The 21,770-nt window shown below is 43.3% G+C and overlaps 1 protein-coding gene across 1 annotated transcript; it reads left to right on the top strand.

Annotated features, from left to right (window-relative positions):
* The first annotated feature begins 442 nt into the window (after positions 1-442).
* Positions 443-9,839, top strand: lyrm9 (LYR motif containing 9). Its single transcript, XM_080460494.1, has 4 exons — positions 443-663; positions 5,520-5,698; positions 7,625-7,717; positions 9,656-9,839. The coding sequence occupies exons 2-4, from the start codon at positions 5,573-5,575 to the stop codon at positions 9,668-9,670; spliced, it is 234 nt and encodes a 77-aa protein (XP_080316620.1). The 5' UTR covers positions 443-663; positions 5,520-5,572; the 3' UTR covers positions 9,671-9,839.
* Positions 9,840-21,770: the final 11,931 nt, after the last annotated feature.

Here is a 21,770-nt window from a genome sequence, read left to right as displayed (position 1 = left end):
AGCATCTGGACTCATTAACAAAAGAGAATCACGTGACTGAAGGGTTGTGAGTTTAATTTACATGCTGGATTTTGGAGCTTTTTTGCTTCCGACTTCATTCTCTGCTGAATCATGTCAATACAGCTGAAGCTGAAGATCTGTACAGTGATGTAAACTAATAGTAAAATAAAAATATTCATCTGACCAGCGTGTGTAAAGAATGCCACATTTTTAATTCAACTTTATTTGTATACTGCCAAATACAACAGTCACTTCAATACACTTTTACAGAGACACGTTTACTACACCATGAACAGGGGAAAAAAACAAGTTGCACTAAACCATGCTCACAGGTCTGACCCAGAAACAAATGCACCTTAACAGCTCTCCTCCAGTGTGAACAGCAGGCAGCAGAGGGCAGCACGGCGCATGCTTACTGTCACAGTTGGCCGTAGAAGAAGACACCGAGTTACGTGGTTCATGCCCGGTTTGTTTTGAGGATTGTGATGCGAACCACAAACATAATATACGTATAATATGTCTCTGATGCGAACATCCACCGAGCCGAACTGAACCGAACAGAGTCGAACGTCCCATTGACGGTCGCCACCGAGCCGAACTGGACAGAGCCGAGCCGAGAGCAGGCTGCTGGATGGTGATCAGTGTGTGGAGGCTGCTGCAGAGGTCAGAGGCACACACACACACACACACACACGTCAGCATGCCAGTGAGCATGTTTAGTTAGCATCGTGAGCTAGCGCACCAGCCAGTTAGCATGCTAACGCGAGTGCGCGTCACTAGTTAGCATTGCGAGTTCCCACGCGAGCGAGTTAACAATGATCCAAAGTGTTTTTTCTCAAAATTATAGGGGTCTTAAAGGGGTCATATTAAGCAAAATTCACTTACTAATGGTTTTCCAACAGTAATAATCGTCCCCATACCTAAGAATGACACCCCAGAACTGAAGACACTTTATCTCGCTCTCTGACTTGTTTCAATTTTTAAAAAGTGTGTGCTCCAATGAGCGAATCAGAAATCAAATCCTATATGGTCCACACCAGAATGCCGGTTCATGTAAACAAGCCGGTGTTCCATATTAACAGGTGACCATTCTAACTGGTGACCGAGCTCCTTTAGCGTCAGTTGTTACTGCTTTTAATTTATTAAATTAAAATTTATTTTATTTATTTATTTATTTAATGTAGCATACTTATAGAAAGTATTCAGAGGAAATGGAAGAAGTTTGCAAATGGGACATTGGGACTGCTGTACTCTCCTTTTAGAGCAGCAACATGATGGAGCCCATGACAAAAATATGCAAAAGCGTTTATTTACACACAATGTGACATTTATGTACAATGGACAGGTACATTAGGGCACAATTCATAACTTTTTTGTGTAACAAATTATTATTATTTTTTTTTACATATTTACACACAATAACATATTTACCTATTATACTTTCATTTATTTTTACATAGTTACCTTTATTATTACATAGAAAAGAATTGTTACATATTTACCTATTACATATTTATTTATTGTTACACGTTTATCTATTATTACATATTATATGACATATTCTCTTTCAGCTCTTCATTTATTAGATGTTTCACTCTCAGTTCCTCCAGAAGACCACACACTGTGCTCTTTGACCTCCGTTCTCCATCTTTGGCATTCCTCTTCTCTCTTCTCAGACTCTCCACCTCGGCCATGGCTTCACTGAGTCTGGCTTTCAAAGCATCAGGACATGTGGGCAGTGCATAGGAGTGTTCCCAGTGAAAATAAAAGGATTTACATCTTCAGACTCCTGTGTTATAACATTAATTCATTGCTTGTGCAATGTGCAATCAATTGATCTGCTATCCTAATCAATTTATATAATAAGAATGTTTGTGTACATGTCAGTATGTCTAAAAGGAGTGAGGTGTGACATGTTGCTCACAGCTGTTTGAGCACAGCCAGACAGTACTTCCTACTGGGATCAAGCTGAGGTTCTCCTGCTGTAACAGGCGGGGAACAGTACACTGACTGGTTCTGACCAACTGATTTCTTTTGAAATGTAATAATCTACACACTGCAACTAAAATAGCCTCCGTCAGATGAACCGAATAGACGTTGATATTGTTGTTGTTGTTTGAGGGCGAGCTTAAGGCAGGGAATAGAGAGCATTTCCCATGACTCCAGCTCCTCTATGTCCCAAGTTAATTTTGTATGAGCTAAACACAACGACAACAACAAAAAATATGTTTTTCCCACCTGTGGAAGGTAATCCCACGCAGTCGAGTGTCTTTATTTTATCTCTTTGTACAACCAAAAGCAGAACAGTGATACGGTATCGTTGCTGAAGTCCTGACAAATGCCACTCACAAGATAGTGGATGCACTGACGTATGTTCCTGCCAGTCGGTGAGGCGTCTAGTGTTTATGTCTATGATGTTGAAAAGTCGACGGAGGCTCATAGCTGTCCTGGCGAACGCCTGTTAAGCGCATTCACAATAAAGTTTCAAAGTATATTACTTTCTGTGAGTGTATATCCTTGTTTGATGAACATGTGAGACTGTGTGTGTGTCATTCAGCTGCTGCAGCACCCGCTCATTTCAGAGTTACTGATAATACTGAGACCAACATCGGGTCTTGAGACGTCTCGAAGGGGGCGGGGCTATAGCCCGGGTCACATCTTAACATGAAGTGTGTGAAAACAGACGGTCACATTCCATTATTATTGGCCTGGCATGGCGACACTATTCATATTGACACTGGCTCATTCAATAAACATTACTGCAACTCGTATCCATTGTCGGTTGCTTGATTATTTCTCTTTTTAAGCACTTTGAGTAGAAAACAAACTGGCAAAGCTAACATCAGCAGCTGCTGACATCACGAAAGGGGTGGGGCTATAGCCCAGGTCACAACTTAACATGGAGTGTGAAGACAGACACATCTGTTCTGAAGTTGAATCAACGTGTGACCCCTGTCAGGTTGTTGACGTGTTAGATCAAGCATCATGTTGGTCAATGTAACACAGCAGCTTTTTGAGAAAAGTACATTCACACACTAACAATTCAATTCAATGCAATATTATTTATATCATACATTTATACCTATAGTGGCACATAGTCAGGGTACTTTTACAGAGTAAACCCAACAACTTCACATACATGATCGAGCATAAGCAACTACTGTGGAAAGGAACTAATATGTATATATATATATATATATATATATATATATATGTCTGTTATATATATATATATATATATATATAACAGAAGTACTCACAAATGACAATGAAAGGCTGAAGTTCGTGACCTCTCAAAATATGACTTCCCACTAATGCTTGATCTAACACGTCTTTTTTTTGTTTTGTTTTGTTTTGTTTTTTAACTTTACAACTGTTATTAGATTAAACCAGCCTGAGCAGCTCTCTAGACAGTAACGTGATTTTCTAGATTAAACCAGCCTGAGCAGCTCTATCTAGACAGTGAGATGAATTCCTAGATTAAACCAGCCCGAGCTGCTCTATCTAGACAGTAACATGAAGCAGGAACATGAATTAACAAAGAGGCAACAAAAAAAGAGGAACATGACTTTGAGAGTTTGAGCAAATGGTTACAGAGAACAAGCCACTTCAGAAGCACCTTTCGTGAGGAGTGGAAGTGTGTGTGTGTGTGTGTGTGTGTGTGTGTGTGTGTGTGTGTGTGTGTGTGTGTGTGTGTGTGTGTGTGTGTGTGTGTGTGTGTGTGTGTGTGTGTGTGTGTGTGTGTGTGTGTGTGTGTGTGTGTGTGTGTGTCACAAGTTGATTCAACTTCAGGGCAGATGTGTCTGTCTTCACACTCCATGTTAAGTTGTGACCTGGGCTATAGCCCCGCCCCTTTTGTGATGTCAGCGGCTGCTGATGTTAGCTTTGCCAGTTTGTTTTCTACTCAAAGTGCTTAAAAAGAGAAATAATCAAGCAACCGACAATGGATATGAGTTGCAGTAATGTTTATTGAACGAGCCAGTGTCAATATGAATAGTGTCGCCATGCCAGGCCAATAATAATGGAATGTGACTGTCTGTTTTCAAAAACTTCCTGTTAAGATGTGACCTGGGCTATAGCCCCGCCCCCTTCGAGACGTCTCAAGACCCGATGTTGGTCTCAGTATTATCAGTAACTCTGAAATGAGCGGGTGCTGCAGCAGCTGAATGACACACACAGTCTCACATGTTCATCAAACAAGGATATACACTCACAGAAAGCAATATACTTTGAAACTTTATTGTGAATGCGCTTAACAGGCGTTCGCCAGGACAGCTATGAGCCTCCGTCGACTTTTCAACATCTGCTGTTGCTAGCAGTAACAACTGACACTAAAGGAGCTCGGTCACCAGTTAAAATGGTCACCTGTTAAAATGGTCACCTGTTAATATGGAACACCAGTTTTAGCCGATCATCCATAGCAGATGGCATTTTAGATGCGCGAAAACAGTTTTTTTTTAACACGGGTCCCAGAGTGAGGAAATTCTAAATCCCCAGCGTGTCATCTGTGGAAAAAACATGATGTAATTGCGTCCCTCTCCTTCCCACCACGGTCCTCAATGTCATTCAATAATCACAACAATCAAGCTTCGGTCAAGCTGCAGAAGCTCCTGACGCTAGCGCCAGGCGAAGCAAGGCCATAGACCTATATAACTCAGTTATATAGAAATTTATGAGCAGGAGTCGATTTCTAACTTTCTATGTGATTCTTCTGTGTTTTTGGTGTGTTTCGTTGAGCTGTGTTCAAAGTGACGTGTGGACGTATTATTTGTTTGAGAACCCTGGGGAGAAAAAAAAATCTTTTTTGGCTCATGTGGATGTGGCCTGAATGCAGCTCATATAATCCAATATTCAAATAGATGAAAATCAAAGAAAAGCTGGATTTGGGGCAATAAACTTTGAATACAATGTTGTTGGATCAACGAGACCCATGTGAAAGTGTTGAAAAGCTGTACAATATGACCTCTTTAAATCAACTTTATCCATTTTTAGGCACTTTGTAGTTTGAGGCTCCCTGTGAAAGTTTAACTTTTGCATGGTGTACATTCACATTCACAAATATAACTTTAAAAAAAAAAGGAACATTCAATTTGTTTAAGCTGCTTTAACCCCATGTGCTCTGGTTCCTTTGTAACAGTTTTGCTTGTTTTAGTTGTCAGTGGTTGATATGGACTGTAGAAGCATCACGTTTCTCAGGCCCCATTTACACAACGTTTCAGGTGAAAAATCGTTTTTGTTTCAGAAACATTTCATGTATAGACAGCATTGATTTGAAAACAATGTAATTAAAATTTTTGGGGCATTAGTGGGTGCTGTTGGTTGTTTTTGTAATGAAATCACATGTGTGCAGAGAACAATATGCTATAAACATTAACAATGGTAGTACACAGACATTCGTATAAACAGATGACCAAGTTGGATTGTTATCACAAGTTCCACCTTGGGAACCTTTTGCAAAAAGTTTTGTGTTCACTCACTGCATAGTTTTGACACCATGGTGTTTTTCTGTTTGAGCTCAGCTTGCTGGCCGGTTGCTCATCTGACCCCGGGCTGACTTTGAACCAGCAGCCTGATGCCGCCACTGATTCGAGCTGAGCTCGTCCAGACTCCAGTGCAGCTCTATAGATACCTGCTCAGGTGCTGCAGGTTGCTGCCGTCGGCAGCAATGCAGAAGCACTATCGACACGCCATCAGACAGGTGATCGCACCAGAGAGCTCAAGACTTTATCCAACCTGATACGAGTAGCTCTTCCAGAACTCACCGATGTCCTGCCGGGACCAAATAGGATTCACTTCTATTTTCAATGTGACCAATTCATTTCTGAAGTTAATATTAGTGTTGTACAAGATTTGGAACAGTAGCATTTCATTACGGTTAGTAAATCCCCCAAAATTCCTGACTGAAAATGAAAAGTTACGACTCGTTCTTGTGACAGCGTTTAATTTTAATCTTCTTGTTCCACCGGTATTTTGGCACATAACCAGTCCCGCACCGTTGGGAGAAAATCCTCACTTTTCAATCCCAGGTGATGTCACCATACTTTCAGGTAGAGACTTGATTTACCTTTTAAGATGTTCTCACTCTTGTCCTCTATTCAGAAGTGAAAACATATTTTTCCTCTCTTTGACCAATTTTAATCTGTGAGCTTTTAAGTTTGATAAAGTTTTCAACCATTTTTGGAGTTTAACAAGGGTGTGTATTGGAAACATTAGAGTGAGAAGATTTTTGTTAGTGTGTGAGAAGGTCACGACTTCCCAAAAAAGAACGTCTCCCTCGTCATCACGACCACATTTCTTCCTCTTTCTCATCAGATTATACATCAAAACCTAGCTACAGGCCTTGTGCTTCTAATAAGGGGGTACTTTTTCTGTGTCCTTAACGGCTCTCTCTAAAACAGCCTTAATTGGCAGAAAGCGCACGATTTCCTCCCATAGACTCCAATATATTTTTGGGAGACATTTTCTCACTCAAACCCAAAAGTTGAGATATTTCTAACAACTCATTGTGGGGAGACGGAACATTTTTAAGAAATGAGAATCGAACTGTAAGTCCATGAACTTCCTTTGACTCTCACCGTGAACATTTTTTTCAACCAAGTATCACGGTTCTCGAACCCAAATCAGTTGTTCTGGAGGTGTGTATCACATTTGGTTACTGTTTGTGAGCCAGCCTCTGCTCCTCAGTGACAGGTGCTGAGTCAGTGTCATTTGCTCCGTCTCCATGGCAACATACACTGCTTTTTTAATAATACTTTTCCATTACTTCTGGTACTTCACAATGTAAACATGTGGACATGTGACATCATGGTTTACCAGGCAGTGCTCACTCATTCACACCGTATGCACACCACACACACACACACACACACACACACACACACACACACACACTAGCATTAACGCCAGGTAGCATCTTTAGATTAGCATTGCAAGCTACCACGCTAGCGAATTAACATGCTAACGCGAGTTAGCATTGCTAGCTAGCATTGGCTACATGCCTATGCTTCCTAGAATCAACTAGCAGTGCTAGCTGTAGTCAGCAGCAGGAGATGGGCACACAAAATTTCCTCTGGAATTTCCTAGTTTTATATTGCCCTTCAACTCGGCAACAGATAGATTTAGGAAGATGGTCAATAATCTATGTTTCTTGGAAAAAACACTTTTATGAACTAATGGCATTGAGAAAAAGCTAAATGTAAACTAATCCAAGGGATTAAAGAAGCTCTCCTGCACTGAACTGGGATTAAGTGAAATAGTAACTGTTAAAATGAGAGCCCCGGCTATGCTAACAGTGGGCTCACTGAGCAAGACTGTGAGACAGCAGGTTTTCAAAAAGCCCAAAGGTCAGTAATTGTAATAGAGTTCATCATAGTAATCAGGTATCAGTAATCTATTATTGATTAACAGCCCGGCTGAAAAGTGCTTCAAAACAGTCTTGCAAGAAGTGAAGTTTTGGACCTTGCAATGCCATCGTTAGAGGACTACAGGTTCAAAAACCTTCTGAGTGGGAACATTAGCTTATCAGAACCACGTGCTAACAGCGGGTAGCAGTGGCTACGTGTTAGCAGCGACTACATGTTCGCGGTGGTGTGCATCATCCTGATTCTTTGCCATGTATTTGCAGGGTTACAACAGCCACTCAGATGAGGATGACCGGGAGAGGATTCACCTGATGATCCAAAGAGCAATAGCAGACGCAGACTGGATTCTCCATAAAGTAAGGACGCAAAACAGGAAAACCTCATGCCAGAAGTACCGTATTTTCCTGACTATAGAGCGCACCTCAATAAAAGCCGCACCAACAAAGTTTTTAAAAAAAATTGGAAATGTACTTATATATGCCGCACCGGCCTAAAAGCCGCGGTTAACTACTGAACTGAATATTTAGTTTAACTGAACATAACTGAACTGATCAGTTTCCGAACGGTGCCCAAAGCATAAAAGTGCTTCTCAAACAAAACTGAAAAGTTATTGATTGCTTTATTCATCGTCCTCCTGCGCACTGAAACCATCGAAGTCCTCTTCTTCAGTGTCGGAGTTGAACAGCCTCAGGAGAGCTTCGTCACATACCTTTTCTGTGGCGATGTCAGTGTTGCTCTCCGTGTCGCTGTCATCATCCCGGGGTGAAGCTGACTCTGAAGCTGAAGTGCCCTCTTCACGCAACAGTCCAGGCTTTCGGAACCCATTGGTGATGGTAGATTCCTTCACGCTGCTCCACGCAGCTAGGATCCACTGACAGACATCAAAAAATTATGCTCTTCGCATGCGGCCAGTGTTTGTGAAGGATTTATCGCCACTCGTCATCCAAGTCTCCCATTCACAGCGGAGTGCTGCTTTAAACGCTTGATTCACGCTGATGTCCAGGGGTTGCAAAAACTTTGTAGTACCTCCAGGAATCACAGCAGGAATTGAGTTGGTTCTCTTGATGACTGCTTTCACTGAATCGGTAACATGGGCTCTCATACTGTCCAAAACAAGCAGCGCCTTTTTACGGTGAAAAAATCCTCCTGGGCGCTTTCCGTAGCACTCCGTTAACCAGCCCTTCATTAGACTTTCTTGCATCCATCCTTTCTGGTTGACTTTAACCACAATGTCCTTCGGGAATTGGTCTTTCGGCATAGTTTTGCGCTTAAAAATGACCATCGGGGGAAGCTTCTTTCCAGATGCGGTGCAGCCCAGGACACACGTGAAATGTGTCCTCTCGTGCCCGGTGGTTTTCACCATAATGGATGATGCACCTGTCTTGTTTACAGTCCTGGTCAGAGGCAGATCAAATGTCAGTGGCACTTCATCCATATTTATAATGTTGTCTGGTTCTATGGCGTTCTCCGCGATCTTTGTTTCAACAAATTGTCGGAAATTTGCAAGTTTTTCCTGGTAGTCCGGGGGGAGTTGCTGACAGAGAGTTGTCCGTGCCCTGATGGACAAGCTCTTTCTTCTCATGAATCTGAAACACCAGGACGGTCCTCCGTTAAAATCGTCAATATTCATTTCGCGGGCTACTGATTTGGCTTTCAGCCGGATTTGCACGGTGGACACACCTCGGCCGCCTGCTCTCTGAGTGTTAACCCAGTCCTCAAGAACATTTTCAAGTTCAGGCCACCTGCTTTTATGTCCTCTGAAAGCCTTTCTAGTCTTTTGGCATTGCATGAGTTCTTCCCGCTGCCGTCTCCAGCGCCGAACCATGGATTCATTCACGCCAAGCTTACGTGCAGCAGCTCTATTACCTTCCTATACTGCCAGATCGATGGCCTTCAACTTAAATGCGGCATCATATGAACTTCTTCGTGTGGTTTCCATGATGAAGGGGTATGGGTTTGAAAAAAAATCTCTGTCGTGCCTGCTGCTTGCATGTGCTAAATGAAAATTAGCACTTTCTTCTTTTATGTTAAAATTTGACTTTCACTGGTCTCGTTTTTTTCCACTTTATACTACAGCGCCCCCTGGCGGGTGAAGAAAAATCCACAGAAAAGCCGCACCACATTGCAAGCCGCATAGTTCAAACCGTGGGAAAAAAGTAGCGGCTTATAGTCAGGAAAATACGGTACATTTGTACATAGATCCAGTTTCCAGCAGGCAGAGAAATGTTTGAATTTTAACCTTGAGTGACACGAGCAGGAATGTTTTGAGACGATGTCTCTCCTGTGATCAACAGTATACCAAGAAGTGAGCTGAATGAGGCAGCAGGGGGTCCAGTGGTGTGTGACGGTGCCGAAACCGATGGACGTCCTGTCCATTCGCCAGCCAAACTCCATGTATAATACCATGTGTTGTAGCAGGATGGCTTCATGTGGTTAACATGAGCTGACAGATTTGGACAATAAAGAAAACTGTGTTGTAACTCTGTGGCATTTTTCTGTTTAGGAAGAACACAAAAGGGCGGCGCAAGGGTATGGTGGCGAGAGCATCATGGTTTAGGGCTGATTCGCATCAAGGATAAATTAATGGATTATTTATTATTGCGGCGTACAGGAGTGTGAGGGTCAAATTCAGAACTGTAACTCCAAGTGAGAGGGAAAATCTTCAAGAAATCTCGATTCAGACTTTTTTTTCCTTCTTCTCTATGAACATCAGAGATCAGTAGAAGTAATGTTATGTTACCAATATTTTCTTTACGAATCTCAAAAGATTACTGATTGGACAATCTGATCAGAACTGGATCGCCTCGCTCTGGATTATAATTTTCAATTATTGCAATAAAATAAAAGTTCCACAAGTGTGCATGAAGTCATCTTTGAAACAACACTACACAACAACAGCAACATGATCCGTTTGTGTAATCGAGGGTATTTTAAGTAAACCGTAGTGTTGTGGATTCTGCTGGAGTCCACAGATTCTGGTCAGCGATCAGCTCCTTTGGAGGCACTGAAAGGTTCTAGAGCAGGGGTGTCCAAACCTGGTCCTTGACAGCCCCTGTCCTGCATGTTTTAGCTCTCTCCCTGCTTCAGCATACCTGAATCTGATGATGATGTCATCACCAAGGTTGTGAAAAAGCCCAATAACAAGCCCCTCATTGCAATCAGTTGTGCTGCAACTGGGAGAGAGCTAAAACATGCACGGCAGGGGCCCTCGAGGACCAGTGTTGGGCACCCCTGTTCTAGAGAGAAGAGCTGCAGCTGCAGCAGCAACACAAGGACTGGGTGCTGTTTACCTGAGTGCAAGCATGTGGTTTCCTCATGTTTTCTACATTCACAACACGTTCTGATGCTGTCAGTGACAAAGCGACTTCTGTCACCCAGTAAAGGGATTGTTTCACCTAGTCCTAAAAACAACAGAACTGTAAAAGAAGCAGGTTGTTTTTCTTAATGACTCACAGATCAAATAAAATACTCAAACTTTGTTTTAAATTATACATGTATAAAAGATAAACTCAAAAAACAACTTATTGGATTCTTCAATTATATTTTTGGCAGGTTTTCCATCCAATAATTTCTTAGCTCCAACTCAATTTGAGTTTGTTTCTGCACAATAATTGTACTCTAAATATTTTCATATTTTACCAAACCAAACCAGTTGCATATACGTAAGCTAATTCATTTGGTTTAGTGCTATTAAATTCAATTAAAGAGAGCTTCAACAAATTATTTGCATTGTGGTAGTTATATTAGTTTTCATTTGGTTAACACAAGAACACCTAATTTATAATGAATTTGTTTTTTGTTTTTTTAAATTAAAGAAACACGAGAGTGAATCTGGTTCCGTGACTGCACGTCACTGCTTAACAGGATGCAGTGACGTACGGTGAGGTTCATGGCTGGTGAGGCACTGACTCCTTTGGAGTCAGATTCACAATTGTAAGAACTGAAAAGAGCATCTTATTTCACTATTCATCCAACAGCATGCAACTGGTAATGCTTCATATCCCATCAGCATTCCTCTTTCTTTTTTTTTTGAAACTTTATTTTAATTTTATTTTTTCACAGGAATTAACAAGGTACAGAACCACTCTGTAAAGTCACACAGTTATGCATTTATACGTCACAGTTATATTTCAATTATATATCACAGATTAAAAACTACTGAACAACCTGAACAACAACAGTAACATTGGGGGGAGGGGGGGGATCATGTACATCACGAGTTACATCTGTATATTTCACAACATTCACAGGGAATAAAGTGTTCCAAGTTTAGGTTTAGTTGTCACCCCTATGTGTGAGGAACGTTTCCCATGGTGCCCAGAGAGCCTCACATATGTCCCTCTTCAGCCTTAAACTGTAGGTCATCTGTTCCATATGCTGTATATTTTTAACTATTTCTATCCACTGATTAAGGGTGGGTGGTTCCTTACAAAGCCAACGCCTTGTTATTGCCTTTTTGCTTGCAGCCATAAAAATCTGCAAAATGTATCTAACCTTTCTGGGTATTTCCAAATCTATCTTTCCCAGGTAGAAAGTCATTAAGGTAAATTCAAAATTGTTCCCCACAAAATGTGTAACTGTATTATGGATGTCATCCCAAAAGGATCTAATAACTGGGCAGGCCCAAAATATATGTGTATGGTCTGCCATGTCGTTACCACATTCTCTCCAGCAGTTAGATTGTGCATTGGGCAGTCTAGATTTCTGTTTTGGAGTTATGAAAAACCTGATCAAGTTTTTCCATGAGAAATCTCTCCACCATTGTGAAGCTGAGGTTGAGATTTGAGTCCTGATCATATTCGTCCAATCCTCCTGACCGATGGAAATTCCCGATTCCTTCTCCCATTTTTCCCTCACATAATTTGTTGAGTGGCCTCTTAGTTCATTTACATATCCGTACAGTTCTCCAATAATCTTTTTGAACAATTTGGTTTTATAGGCCCTAATGAACATTTGTGTGATACCCGTCATATTTGTAGGTAAAGATCCCTTAATATTTATGTTAAAATAATGTCTGAGTTGAAGGTACCTATAAAAATCTTGTCGGCTAAGATCATATTTCTCTGACATATATTTATAATCTGGGAATTCCAAATCATTGAGCAGAAGACATAATGTAGTAACTCCCTGTTGCTCCCACTGTTTGAATCCTCCGTCTTGAGTGGCCAGTCTAAATTCTGGGTCGTAAATAGGCCAAATTAATACCCGGATTTCGTTCTGCATATTAAGTTGTTTTACTAAGCTGGCCCAGGTGTCAAGTGAAAATCTCGTCCATTGGCTCTGTGTATCATGTTGCTTAGCAACCAATGGGCATCCTAGGAGACTCTGTAATGGTGTATCTAACAGAGACAGTTCCATGGTTTTTCATTTTGCCACATATTCTTGGTTGCACAAAAGCATCAGTGGTTTTATCTGTGCCGCTAGATAGTAATCTTTAAGGGTTGGTAAGGCCATCCCCCCTTTGTTTTCTGGCAGCTGCAGAGTTTCATATCTCACACGAGGATGTTTTCCATTCCAGATGAATCGGGATATCACCTTATCCCATTCTCTAAATTGTTTATCAGGAATGTGCACGGGGAGAGACTGAAACAGATAGAGCAGTCTGGGCAAGATGTTCATTTTTACTGTCATTATTCTGCTACCAATATCTAGGGGTAGAGGAGTCCACCTGTCAAAATCATCTCTGATTTGTGTAGAGATCAGGTTGTAGTTATTATTGTACAATTGAGATATGTCTTTTGTTAATTTAATCCCCAAATAATTGATAGATGTTGATTCCCAGTTAAATTTATATTCATTTTTTAGTTCCAATGGTGGTGTGAAATTGAACACTAAGGCCTGTGTTTTGTTAATATTTAGAGTGTAGCCAGACATTGCTCCATACATCTGCAAAAGATGCATTAATTTAGGGATTCCCAACACAGGATTCTTTAGACTAATAAGAACATCGTCTGCGTACAGACATATCTTATATTCTGTGTCTTTGATAACAATTCCTTCTAATATTGGATCCTGTCTTATGGCTTGTGCAAGCGGTTCAATAAACAAGTTAAAGAGTCCAGGGCTAGCTGGACAACCCTGGCGGCAACCTCGATGCAGGCTTATTTTATCGGAAAGGTCCCCATTAACTTTTACCCGGGCTATTGGGTGTGTGTATAATGTTTTAATGTTATTTGTGAATTTCTCATGAAAGCCAAATTTTTCCATAACTTTATAAAGAAAATCCCATCCCACAGAGTCAAATGCTTTTTCTGCGTCTAAGCTGAGCAGGATAGCCCCAAATTTCTTTTTTTCTATATGTTCAATGATGTGGAGGGTTCTTCTGACATTGTCCTGGGTCTGCCTGCCTTGGATAAAGCCTGTTTGGTCCTCATCTATTAATAAGGGCATCATTTCCTCCATCCTTTTAGTTAAAATAGCAGCATATAATTTATAATCCTGGTTCAGGACACTGATCAATCTGTCTGCCCCACATTCTTGTAGGTCTTTTCCCTCTTTTGGTATGATTGAATTATTAGCCTCCCTCCATGACGGGGGAAGGATTCCCTCCTTCAAAGTATGGTTGAAGCTCTTATGCAGTATTGGCAATAAGTCCTCTTTTAGTGATTTCTACCATTCCCCTGGAAATCCGTCCGTCCCTGGAGATTTACATGGTTTAAGGGCAGAAATAGCTTTGCTAATTTCATCAACTGATATTTCTTTAATTAACTTATCATTATGAATTTTACCGAGACAGGGCAGGTCTAACTGATCCAGAAATTTTTCAACTTTGTATACATCAAATAGTGTTGGTTGAGTGTAGAGACCTTCATAAAACTTCTCAAATGCCTTTTTAATTCCTTGTAGTTTATATGTGGTCTTTTTGGATATGGGGTCCCTAATTTTGTAAACTGTACTTTCTGAACGTTGTTTTCGCAGCCTCCAAGCAAGTATCCTTGTGGCTTTAGAGCCTGCCTCATAGTGTCGTTTTGTAAATCTGAGCTTTTTCTCTATTTCCTCACAATATATCTTGTCAATTTCTTGTTTTATAGGTCTAATTTGTAACAGTAGTTGTGGGTCCTTGTTTTTACTATGTAGTTGTTCAAGAGCCAAAAGGTTTTTTTACAGGTCGACGAGTTTTCTGGCTTTTACTTTTTTAAGAAAAACGGATTCTGATAGAATCCGAAACTGATACTCCCCCTTGAACTGCTACCTTATCGCGGTGGGGGAGTTTGAGTACCCGAATGATCCTAGGAGCTACGTTGTCGGGGGGCTTGCCCCCCAGTAGGGTCTCCCAAGGCAAACTGGTCCTAGGTGATGAGTCAGACCAAAAGCAGTTCAACAAGCCCCCTATGACAAAACAACAGAAGAGGAAAGTGGCGTCGCCCGGCGAGGCGCAGCCGGGTCCTCACCCTGGAGCCAGGCCTGGGGTTGGGGCCCGCATGCGAGCGCCTGGTGGCCGGGCCTTTTCCCGCGGGGCCCGGCCGGGCCCAGCCCGAAGGGATGACGCGGGTCCCTCCTCTTCCTCCTGTGAGCCCACCACCCACAGAGGCAACCGTAGGGGTTGGGTGCAATGTGGATTGGGTGGCAGTCGACGGCAGGGGCCTCAACGACCTGATCCCCGGACACGGAACCTAGCTTTTGGGACATGGAACGGAACCTCGCTGGGGGGGAAGGAGAGATACCGTCTAGATATAGTCGGGCTCACCTCCACCCACAGCTTGGACTCTGGAACCCAGCTCCTTGACAGGGGCTGGACACTCCACTTCTCTGGAGTTGCCCGCAGTGAGAGGCAGCGGGCTGGCGTGGGCTTGCTTATTGCCCCACAGCTCAGCCGCCATGTGTTGGAGTTCATCCCGGTGAACGAGAGGGTCGCGTCCCTACGCCTTCGGGTAGGGGACAGGTCTCTGACTGTTGTCTCGGCCTACGGACCGAACAGCAGTACAGAGTACCCGACCTTCTTGGAGTCCCTGGGAGGGGTGCTGGATAGTGCTCCAACTGGGGACTCCGTTGTTCTATTGGATGACTTCAATGCCCACGTGGGCAACGACAGTGAGACCTGGAAAGGGGTGATTGAGGGGAACGGCCTCCCTCATCTGAACCCGAGCGGTGTTCTGTTATTGGACTTCTGTGCTAGTCACAGTTTGGCCATAACGAACACCATGTTCGAGCACAGGGGTGTCCATAAGTGCACTTGGCACCAGGACACCCTAGGCTGGAGGTCGATGATAGACTTTGTGGTCGTGTCATCTGATCTCCGGCCACATGTCTTGGACACTCGGGTGAAGAGAGGGGCAGAGCTGTCAACTGATCACCACCTGGTGGTGAGTTGGATGCGCTGGACGGGGAGAAAGCCGGACAGACCCGGCAGGCCCAAACGTGTCACAAGGGTCTGTTGGGAACGCCTGGCCGAGCCCTCTGTCCGTGCAGTCTTCAACTCCCGCCTCCGGGAGAGCTTCTCACGGATTCCGGGGGGGGTTGGAGACATTAAGTCCGAGTGGACTATGTTCTCCACCTCCGTTGTTGAAGCTGCTACTCGGAGCTGTGGTCGCAGGGTCTCTGGTGCCTGTCGTGGCGGCAACCCCCGAACCCGGTGGTGGACACCGGAAGTAAGGGATGTCGTCAAGCTGAAGAAGGAGTCCTTACGGGCGCTGTTAGCTCATAGGACTCCTGAGGCAGCTGACGGGTACCGGCAGGCCAGGCAGGCCGCAGCCCGGGCCGTGGTGGAGGCAAAAACTCGGGCCTGGGAGGAGTTCGGGGAGGCCATGGAGGAGGACTATCGATCGGCCCCGAGGAAATTCTGGCAAACTGCCCGGCGCCTCAGGAGGGGGAAGCAGTTTTCCACCAACACCGTCTACAGTGGAGGTGGGGAGCTGTTGACCTCAACTGGAGGTGGAAGGAATACTTCGAGGACCTCCTCAATCCCACCATCACGTCTTCCGCTGAGGAAGCAGAGGCTGGGTTCTCAGAGGTAGACTCGTCCATTACCCAGGCTGAAGTCACCGAGGTAGTTGCTAAGCTCCTCGGTGACAAGGCACCGGGAGTGGATGAGATTCGCCCTGAGTTCCTTAAGTCTCTGGATGTGCAGGGACTGTCGTGGCTGACACGTCTCTGCAACATTGCGTGGCGGTCGGGGACAGTGCCTCTGGAGTGGCAGACCGGGGTGGTAGTCCCTCTTTTTAAGAAGGGGGATCGGAGGGTGTGTTCCAACTACAGGGGGATCACACTCCTCAGCCTCCCTGGGAAAGTTTATTCCAGGGTACTGGAGAGGAGGATCCGGCCGTTAGTCGAACCTCGGATCCAAGAGGAACAATGCGGTTTTCGTCCAGGTCGCGGAACACTGGACAAGCTCTATACCCTCCACCAGCTACTCGAGGGTTCATGGGATTTCGCCCAATCAGTCCACATGTGTTTTGTGGACCTGGAGAAAGCGTTCGACTGTGTCCCTCGGGACGTCCTGTGGGGGGTGCTCCGGGAGTATGGAGTCCGGGACCCTTTGCTAAGGGCTGTCCGGTCCCTGTACGCCCGGAGCAGGAGTTTGGTTCGCATTGCCGGCAGTAAGTCGGACCTGTCCCCAGTGCACGTTGGCCTCCGGCAGGGCTGTCCTTTGTCACCGGTTCTGTTCATAACTTTTATGGACAGAATTTCTAGGCACAGCCAGGGACCGGAGGGGGGACAACAGGATCTCGTCTCTGCTTTTTGCAGACGATGTGGTCCTGGTGGCTTCATCAAACCTGGACCTTCAGCGTGCACTGGCGCGGTTCGCAGCCGAGTGTGACGCAACTGGGATGAGGATCAGCACCTCTAAATCCGAGGCCATGGTTCTCGACCGGAAAAAGGTGGCTTGCCCCCTTCAGGTCGGTGGAGAGCCCTTGTCCCAAGTGGAGGAGTTCAAGTATCTCGGGGTCTTGTTCACGAGTGGGGGGAAGATGGAGCGTGAGATCGACAGGCGGATCGGTGCAGCGTCTGCTGTATCGGTCCGTCGTGGTGAAGAAGGAGCTAAGCCAAAAGGCGAGGCTCTCGATTTACCAGTCGATCTTCGTTCCTACCCTCACCTATGGTCATGAGCTTTGGGTCATGACCGAAAGAACGAGATCCCGGATACAATCGGCTCAAATGAGTTTCCTCCGTAGAGTGGCTGGGCGCACCCTTAGAGATAGGGTGAGGAGCTCAGTTACCAGGGAGGAGCTCGGAGTAGAGCCGCTGCTCCTCCGCATCGAGAGGAGCCAGCTGAGGTGGCTCGGGCATCTGTTTCGGATGCCCCATGGACGCCTCCCTCGGGAGGTGTTCCGGGCATGTCCCTCCGGTAGGAGGCCTCGGGGCAGACCTAGGACACGCTGGAGAGACTATGTCTTTCGGCTGGCCTGGGAACGCCTTGGGGTCCCACCGGAAGAGCTGGAGGAAGTGTCTGGGGCGAGGGAAGTCTGGGCTTCCTTGCTTAGACTGCTGCCCCCGCGACCCGGCCCCGGATAAGCGGAAGAAAATGGATGGATGGATGGATGGATGGATGGATTCTGATATAATTTTACCCCTTAAGACAGCTTTTGCTGCATCCCACAATATCACTGGATTCACATTTCCATTATCGTTATCTGCTAAGTATGTTTTTATCTCGCTCTTCATTTTTTCCTTGAATTCAGGGTTGTTTAGCATACTTAATTCAGTCTCCAAGTTGTTGTTTTAAGCCTGCTGTCAAGATGTAATTTTAAAAACAGAGGAGTGATCTGATAGATCCCTTTGACTAATATTACATTCCTTTATTCTATGTCTCTCAGAGGCATGCATAAATAAATAATCAATCCTTGAATAAGCATTATGTTTGCTTGAATAGTATGTGTATTCTCGATGTTGATTATGAAAGTCTCTCCAGACATCCATGAGACCTATATCCTGGACTCTTTTTTTAATCCATCTTTCAGTACAGGTGATTCTCTTTTTCGTATTAGACGTATCAAGTTTTTGATTTAAAATTACATTAAAGTCTCCTGCACAGATCATGACTCCTGCAGTTTGAAATTCAATAAAATCCAGTATTTTCTTTATAGAATGACCTTTTACTGTCTGGGGGGGCATATACATTTAACAAGGTCACCTCCTTGTCTTCTAATCTTCATTTCACTATAACAAATCTGTCTTCTCTGTCTTTAGTTTCTGACAAAAGCTCTAATTGAACAGAATTGGGCAATAGAGTAGCCACACCCCTTTTTCGTCCAGTTTTAAATGATGAATAATAGGTATGTCTAAAACCCATATTCTTTATTTTTTCATGTTCATGATTAGTTAGATGAGTTTCTTGCAGAAATATAATTTGTTCCTTTTCCTTTTTAACTTTAGATATAATTTTACTTCTCTTAATAGGACTCGTCAGGCCGTTCACATTAAGGGTGACAACTTTAAACTCTTTGTTATGCATTTATGAATGAAAGTTCTCTTATGTATGTATTCATGATCCCCAGAAATGAAGGAAAATAACTATGGACAACAAACAAAGCACAGAAAGAACAAAATAAACCATCATAGAACATTGTTTGGTCTTCCAACATTGAGGTGTCTATGATGAGCGTTGGTCTGATGATGAACCAATCTCAGTCTGGAGTTTAAGGGCCGTGCTGTTGCGGTGAGGTCCCGGTGCTGTGGTGGGGTCGGGTAGTAGGACCGTCGTAACTCCACTCTGGGAGTCTTAGGTCTGATCCCCTGGATCCTGCTCCCCTCCTGTCAGGGAAAAAAAAAGACGGCGGCAGTATCTGGTGGCTACAGTAATGTTGTTACACAGAGAGAGAGAAAGAAAGACAAGAAACAGAACCTCCAAATGTTTAACGGGAGAGAGAAAATCCCCTCAGCAGTCTAGGCCTATAGCAGCTCAACTTAGTGGTCCTAGTTTATTCCTAATGATAAGCTTTATCAAAGAGGAAGGTTTTTAGTCTACTCTTAAATAAACTAATGGTGTCGGCCCTTCGGACTGGTAGTTGATTCCAGAGTAAAGGAGCCATATGGCTGAAACTCCTGCCTCCTGTTTTACTTTGATGGACTTTAGGGATTACCAACAGAGCGAAGGGCTCGTGGAGGGTGATAAACTTCTAGAAGTTTCTCGATATAGGACGGAGCCTTCTGATGAAGAGTTTTATATGTGATCAGAAGGATCTTGAATTCTATTCTAGATTTAATTGGAAGCCAGTGTAAGGATGCTAAGACTGGGGAGATGTGCTCTCTTCTTCCAGTTCTGGTTAGTAAACGTGCAGCAGCGTTCTGCACTAGCTGTAAGATCCTAACAGAGGAGTTTGGACAGCCTGACATTAGGGAGTTACAATAATCTAATCTTGAATTCACAAAGGGATGAATAATTTTTTCTGCATCTTTGAAGGACAAGAAGTTTCTAATTTTTGCAATATTCCTTAGATGGAAGAAGGCTGTCCTGGAGACATGTTTAACATGGGAAATAAAGGACAGATCCTGATCAAAAATAACACCCAGGTTCCTAATATCACTGTTAGAGGTTAAGGTAATATTATCTAAGGTAATCAGACTATCTGAAAAGTTATCCCTGAGCTTTTTAGGACCTACGATTATAACCTCAGTCTTGGATGTGTTGAGCATTAAGAAGTTAATAGACATCCAGGACTTAACGTCCCTGAGGCAGGACTCTAATTTAACAAGTTGGTCGACCTGATTGGCTTTAATTGATAAATATAGCTGAGTATCATCTGCATAACAATGAAAGTTAATGTTGTGTTTCCTAATAATATTTCCGAGTGGTAACATATAGAGATTAAACAATATCGGTCCGAGGACGGAGCCTTGTGGTACTCCACACAGGAGCTGTTCATGCATTGAAAATTTGTTATTTACATGAACAAATTGAAACCGGTCAGATAAATATGATTTAAACCAGTTTAAGGCTAAGTTTTTAATGCGACGGCATCTTCTAATCTCCTTAAAAGTATATTATGATCGACAGTATCAAATGCGGCACTAAGGTCCAGAAGAACTAAAACAGATAGAAGACCTCTATCTGAGGCCATTAGAAGGTCATTAGTAACTTTTAGCAGTGCAGTCTCTGTACTGTGGTTCATTCTGAAGCCGGACTGAAAGTCCTCTAACAGATTATTCTCGTGCAGATAATCATTGAGTTGTTTAGTGACTACTTGCTCCAGAACCTTTGACAGGAAAGGAAGGTTGGAGATCGGCCTGTAGTTTGAGAGAAGGCTTGTGTCTAAGTTTGGCTTCTTAATGAGAGGTTTAATGGATTGTGGCACATAGCCTATTGTTAGAGACTGGTTAATAATTGCGAGTATAGAATTATTGATTAGTGGCAGTGCCTCTTTCAGAATTCTAGTAGGAATTGGGTCCAACAGGCTAGTAGTTGGTTTAGCAGAAGAAATAAGGGAATTTAGTTGGGCTAGTTGTATTTGCTGAAAGCATTCCAGATGACTGTTAGGTTTAACCAGTTCCTCTGTTATGGGGCTAACGGACGGTAGGGTTTGATGGATGTTATCCCTAAGCGTTGTAATTTTATTTTGAAAAAACTTCATGAAGTCCTCACTACATATATTGATAGGAATGGTGGGCTCGACGCTATTTTGGTTCTTGGTCAGTTTGGCTACAGTACTGAAAAGAAACCAAGGGTTGTTTTTATTTTCCTCTATTAAGGATGAGTAGTAATTAGTTCTACTTCTACTCAGAGCTTTCTTATAAGTTTTGAAGCTATCCTTCCAGCCTAAATAATCTATGTCTGTTTTTGTTGAACGCCAAGTTCTTTCTAATCTACGGGAGCGTTGTTTAAGCTCGCGGGTTGATGAGTTAAACCATGGGGATGACTTTTCCTGTTTTTTCATTTAAATTTTTTGAGGAGCTATGTCGTCTAGCGTTGTTTTTAGCATATCTGTCAGACTGTTTGTTAGTTATTCAATATCTGAGCTAGCAACAGTATACAGGTCAGGAAGATTCACTGCTGATTCTATAGCAGAGGGAAAACTTTCCTTGAATTTAGTCACTATGTTATCAGAGAGAGACCTGGTTAACACGGCTTTAGCCGGAGGTTTATAACTATTTAGAACAAAGTCAAAGGTTATTAAGAAGTGATCTGACAGGAAATCATTGTGAGGAGAGATGGTCAGATGCTCTATATTCAAACCATAAGTTAGAATAAGGTCTTGGGTATGTAGATGTTTATGGGGAGGCCCGTCTAATACCTGAGAGAAACCTAGAGAGTCAAGTGTAGATTTAAAGCTGGCACTGAAACTATCATTTTCTATGTCAACATGAACATTGAAGTCTCCTACCATGATAACCTTATCTTTAGTCAGGGCTAGAGCTGACAAAAATTCAGAGAATTCAGTTAAAAAAGTTGAATAAGGTCCAGGAGGACGATAAATGATTACAAATTCTACAGAATTTACTATTTTATTTGACGGGTGTCGCATGGTCATGCTC

This window comes from Lipophrys pholis (assembly GCF_963383615.2).
Source record: "Lipophrys pholis genome assembly, chromosome: 3".
Classification (NCBI taxonomy): Eukaryota; Metazoa; Chordata; class Actinopteri; order Blenniiformes; family Blenniidae; genus Lipophrys; species Lipophrys pholis.
Note: the sequence above shows the minus strand (reverse complement) of the source record. Positions and strands in the feature narration are given on the sequence as shown.

Bases quoted from the DNA above. Each gene is read 5' to 3' on its own strand.
- lyrm9 (XM_080460494.1), top strand. From the start codon at position 5,573: ATGCCGCCACTGATTCGAGCTGAGCTCGTCCAGACTCCAGTGCAGCTC. The intron at 5,699-7,624 runs GTGATCGCACCA...ATGTATTTGCAG, and splicing joins ATCGACACGCCATCAGACAG to GGTTACAACAGCCACTCAGA.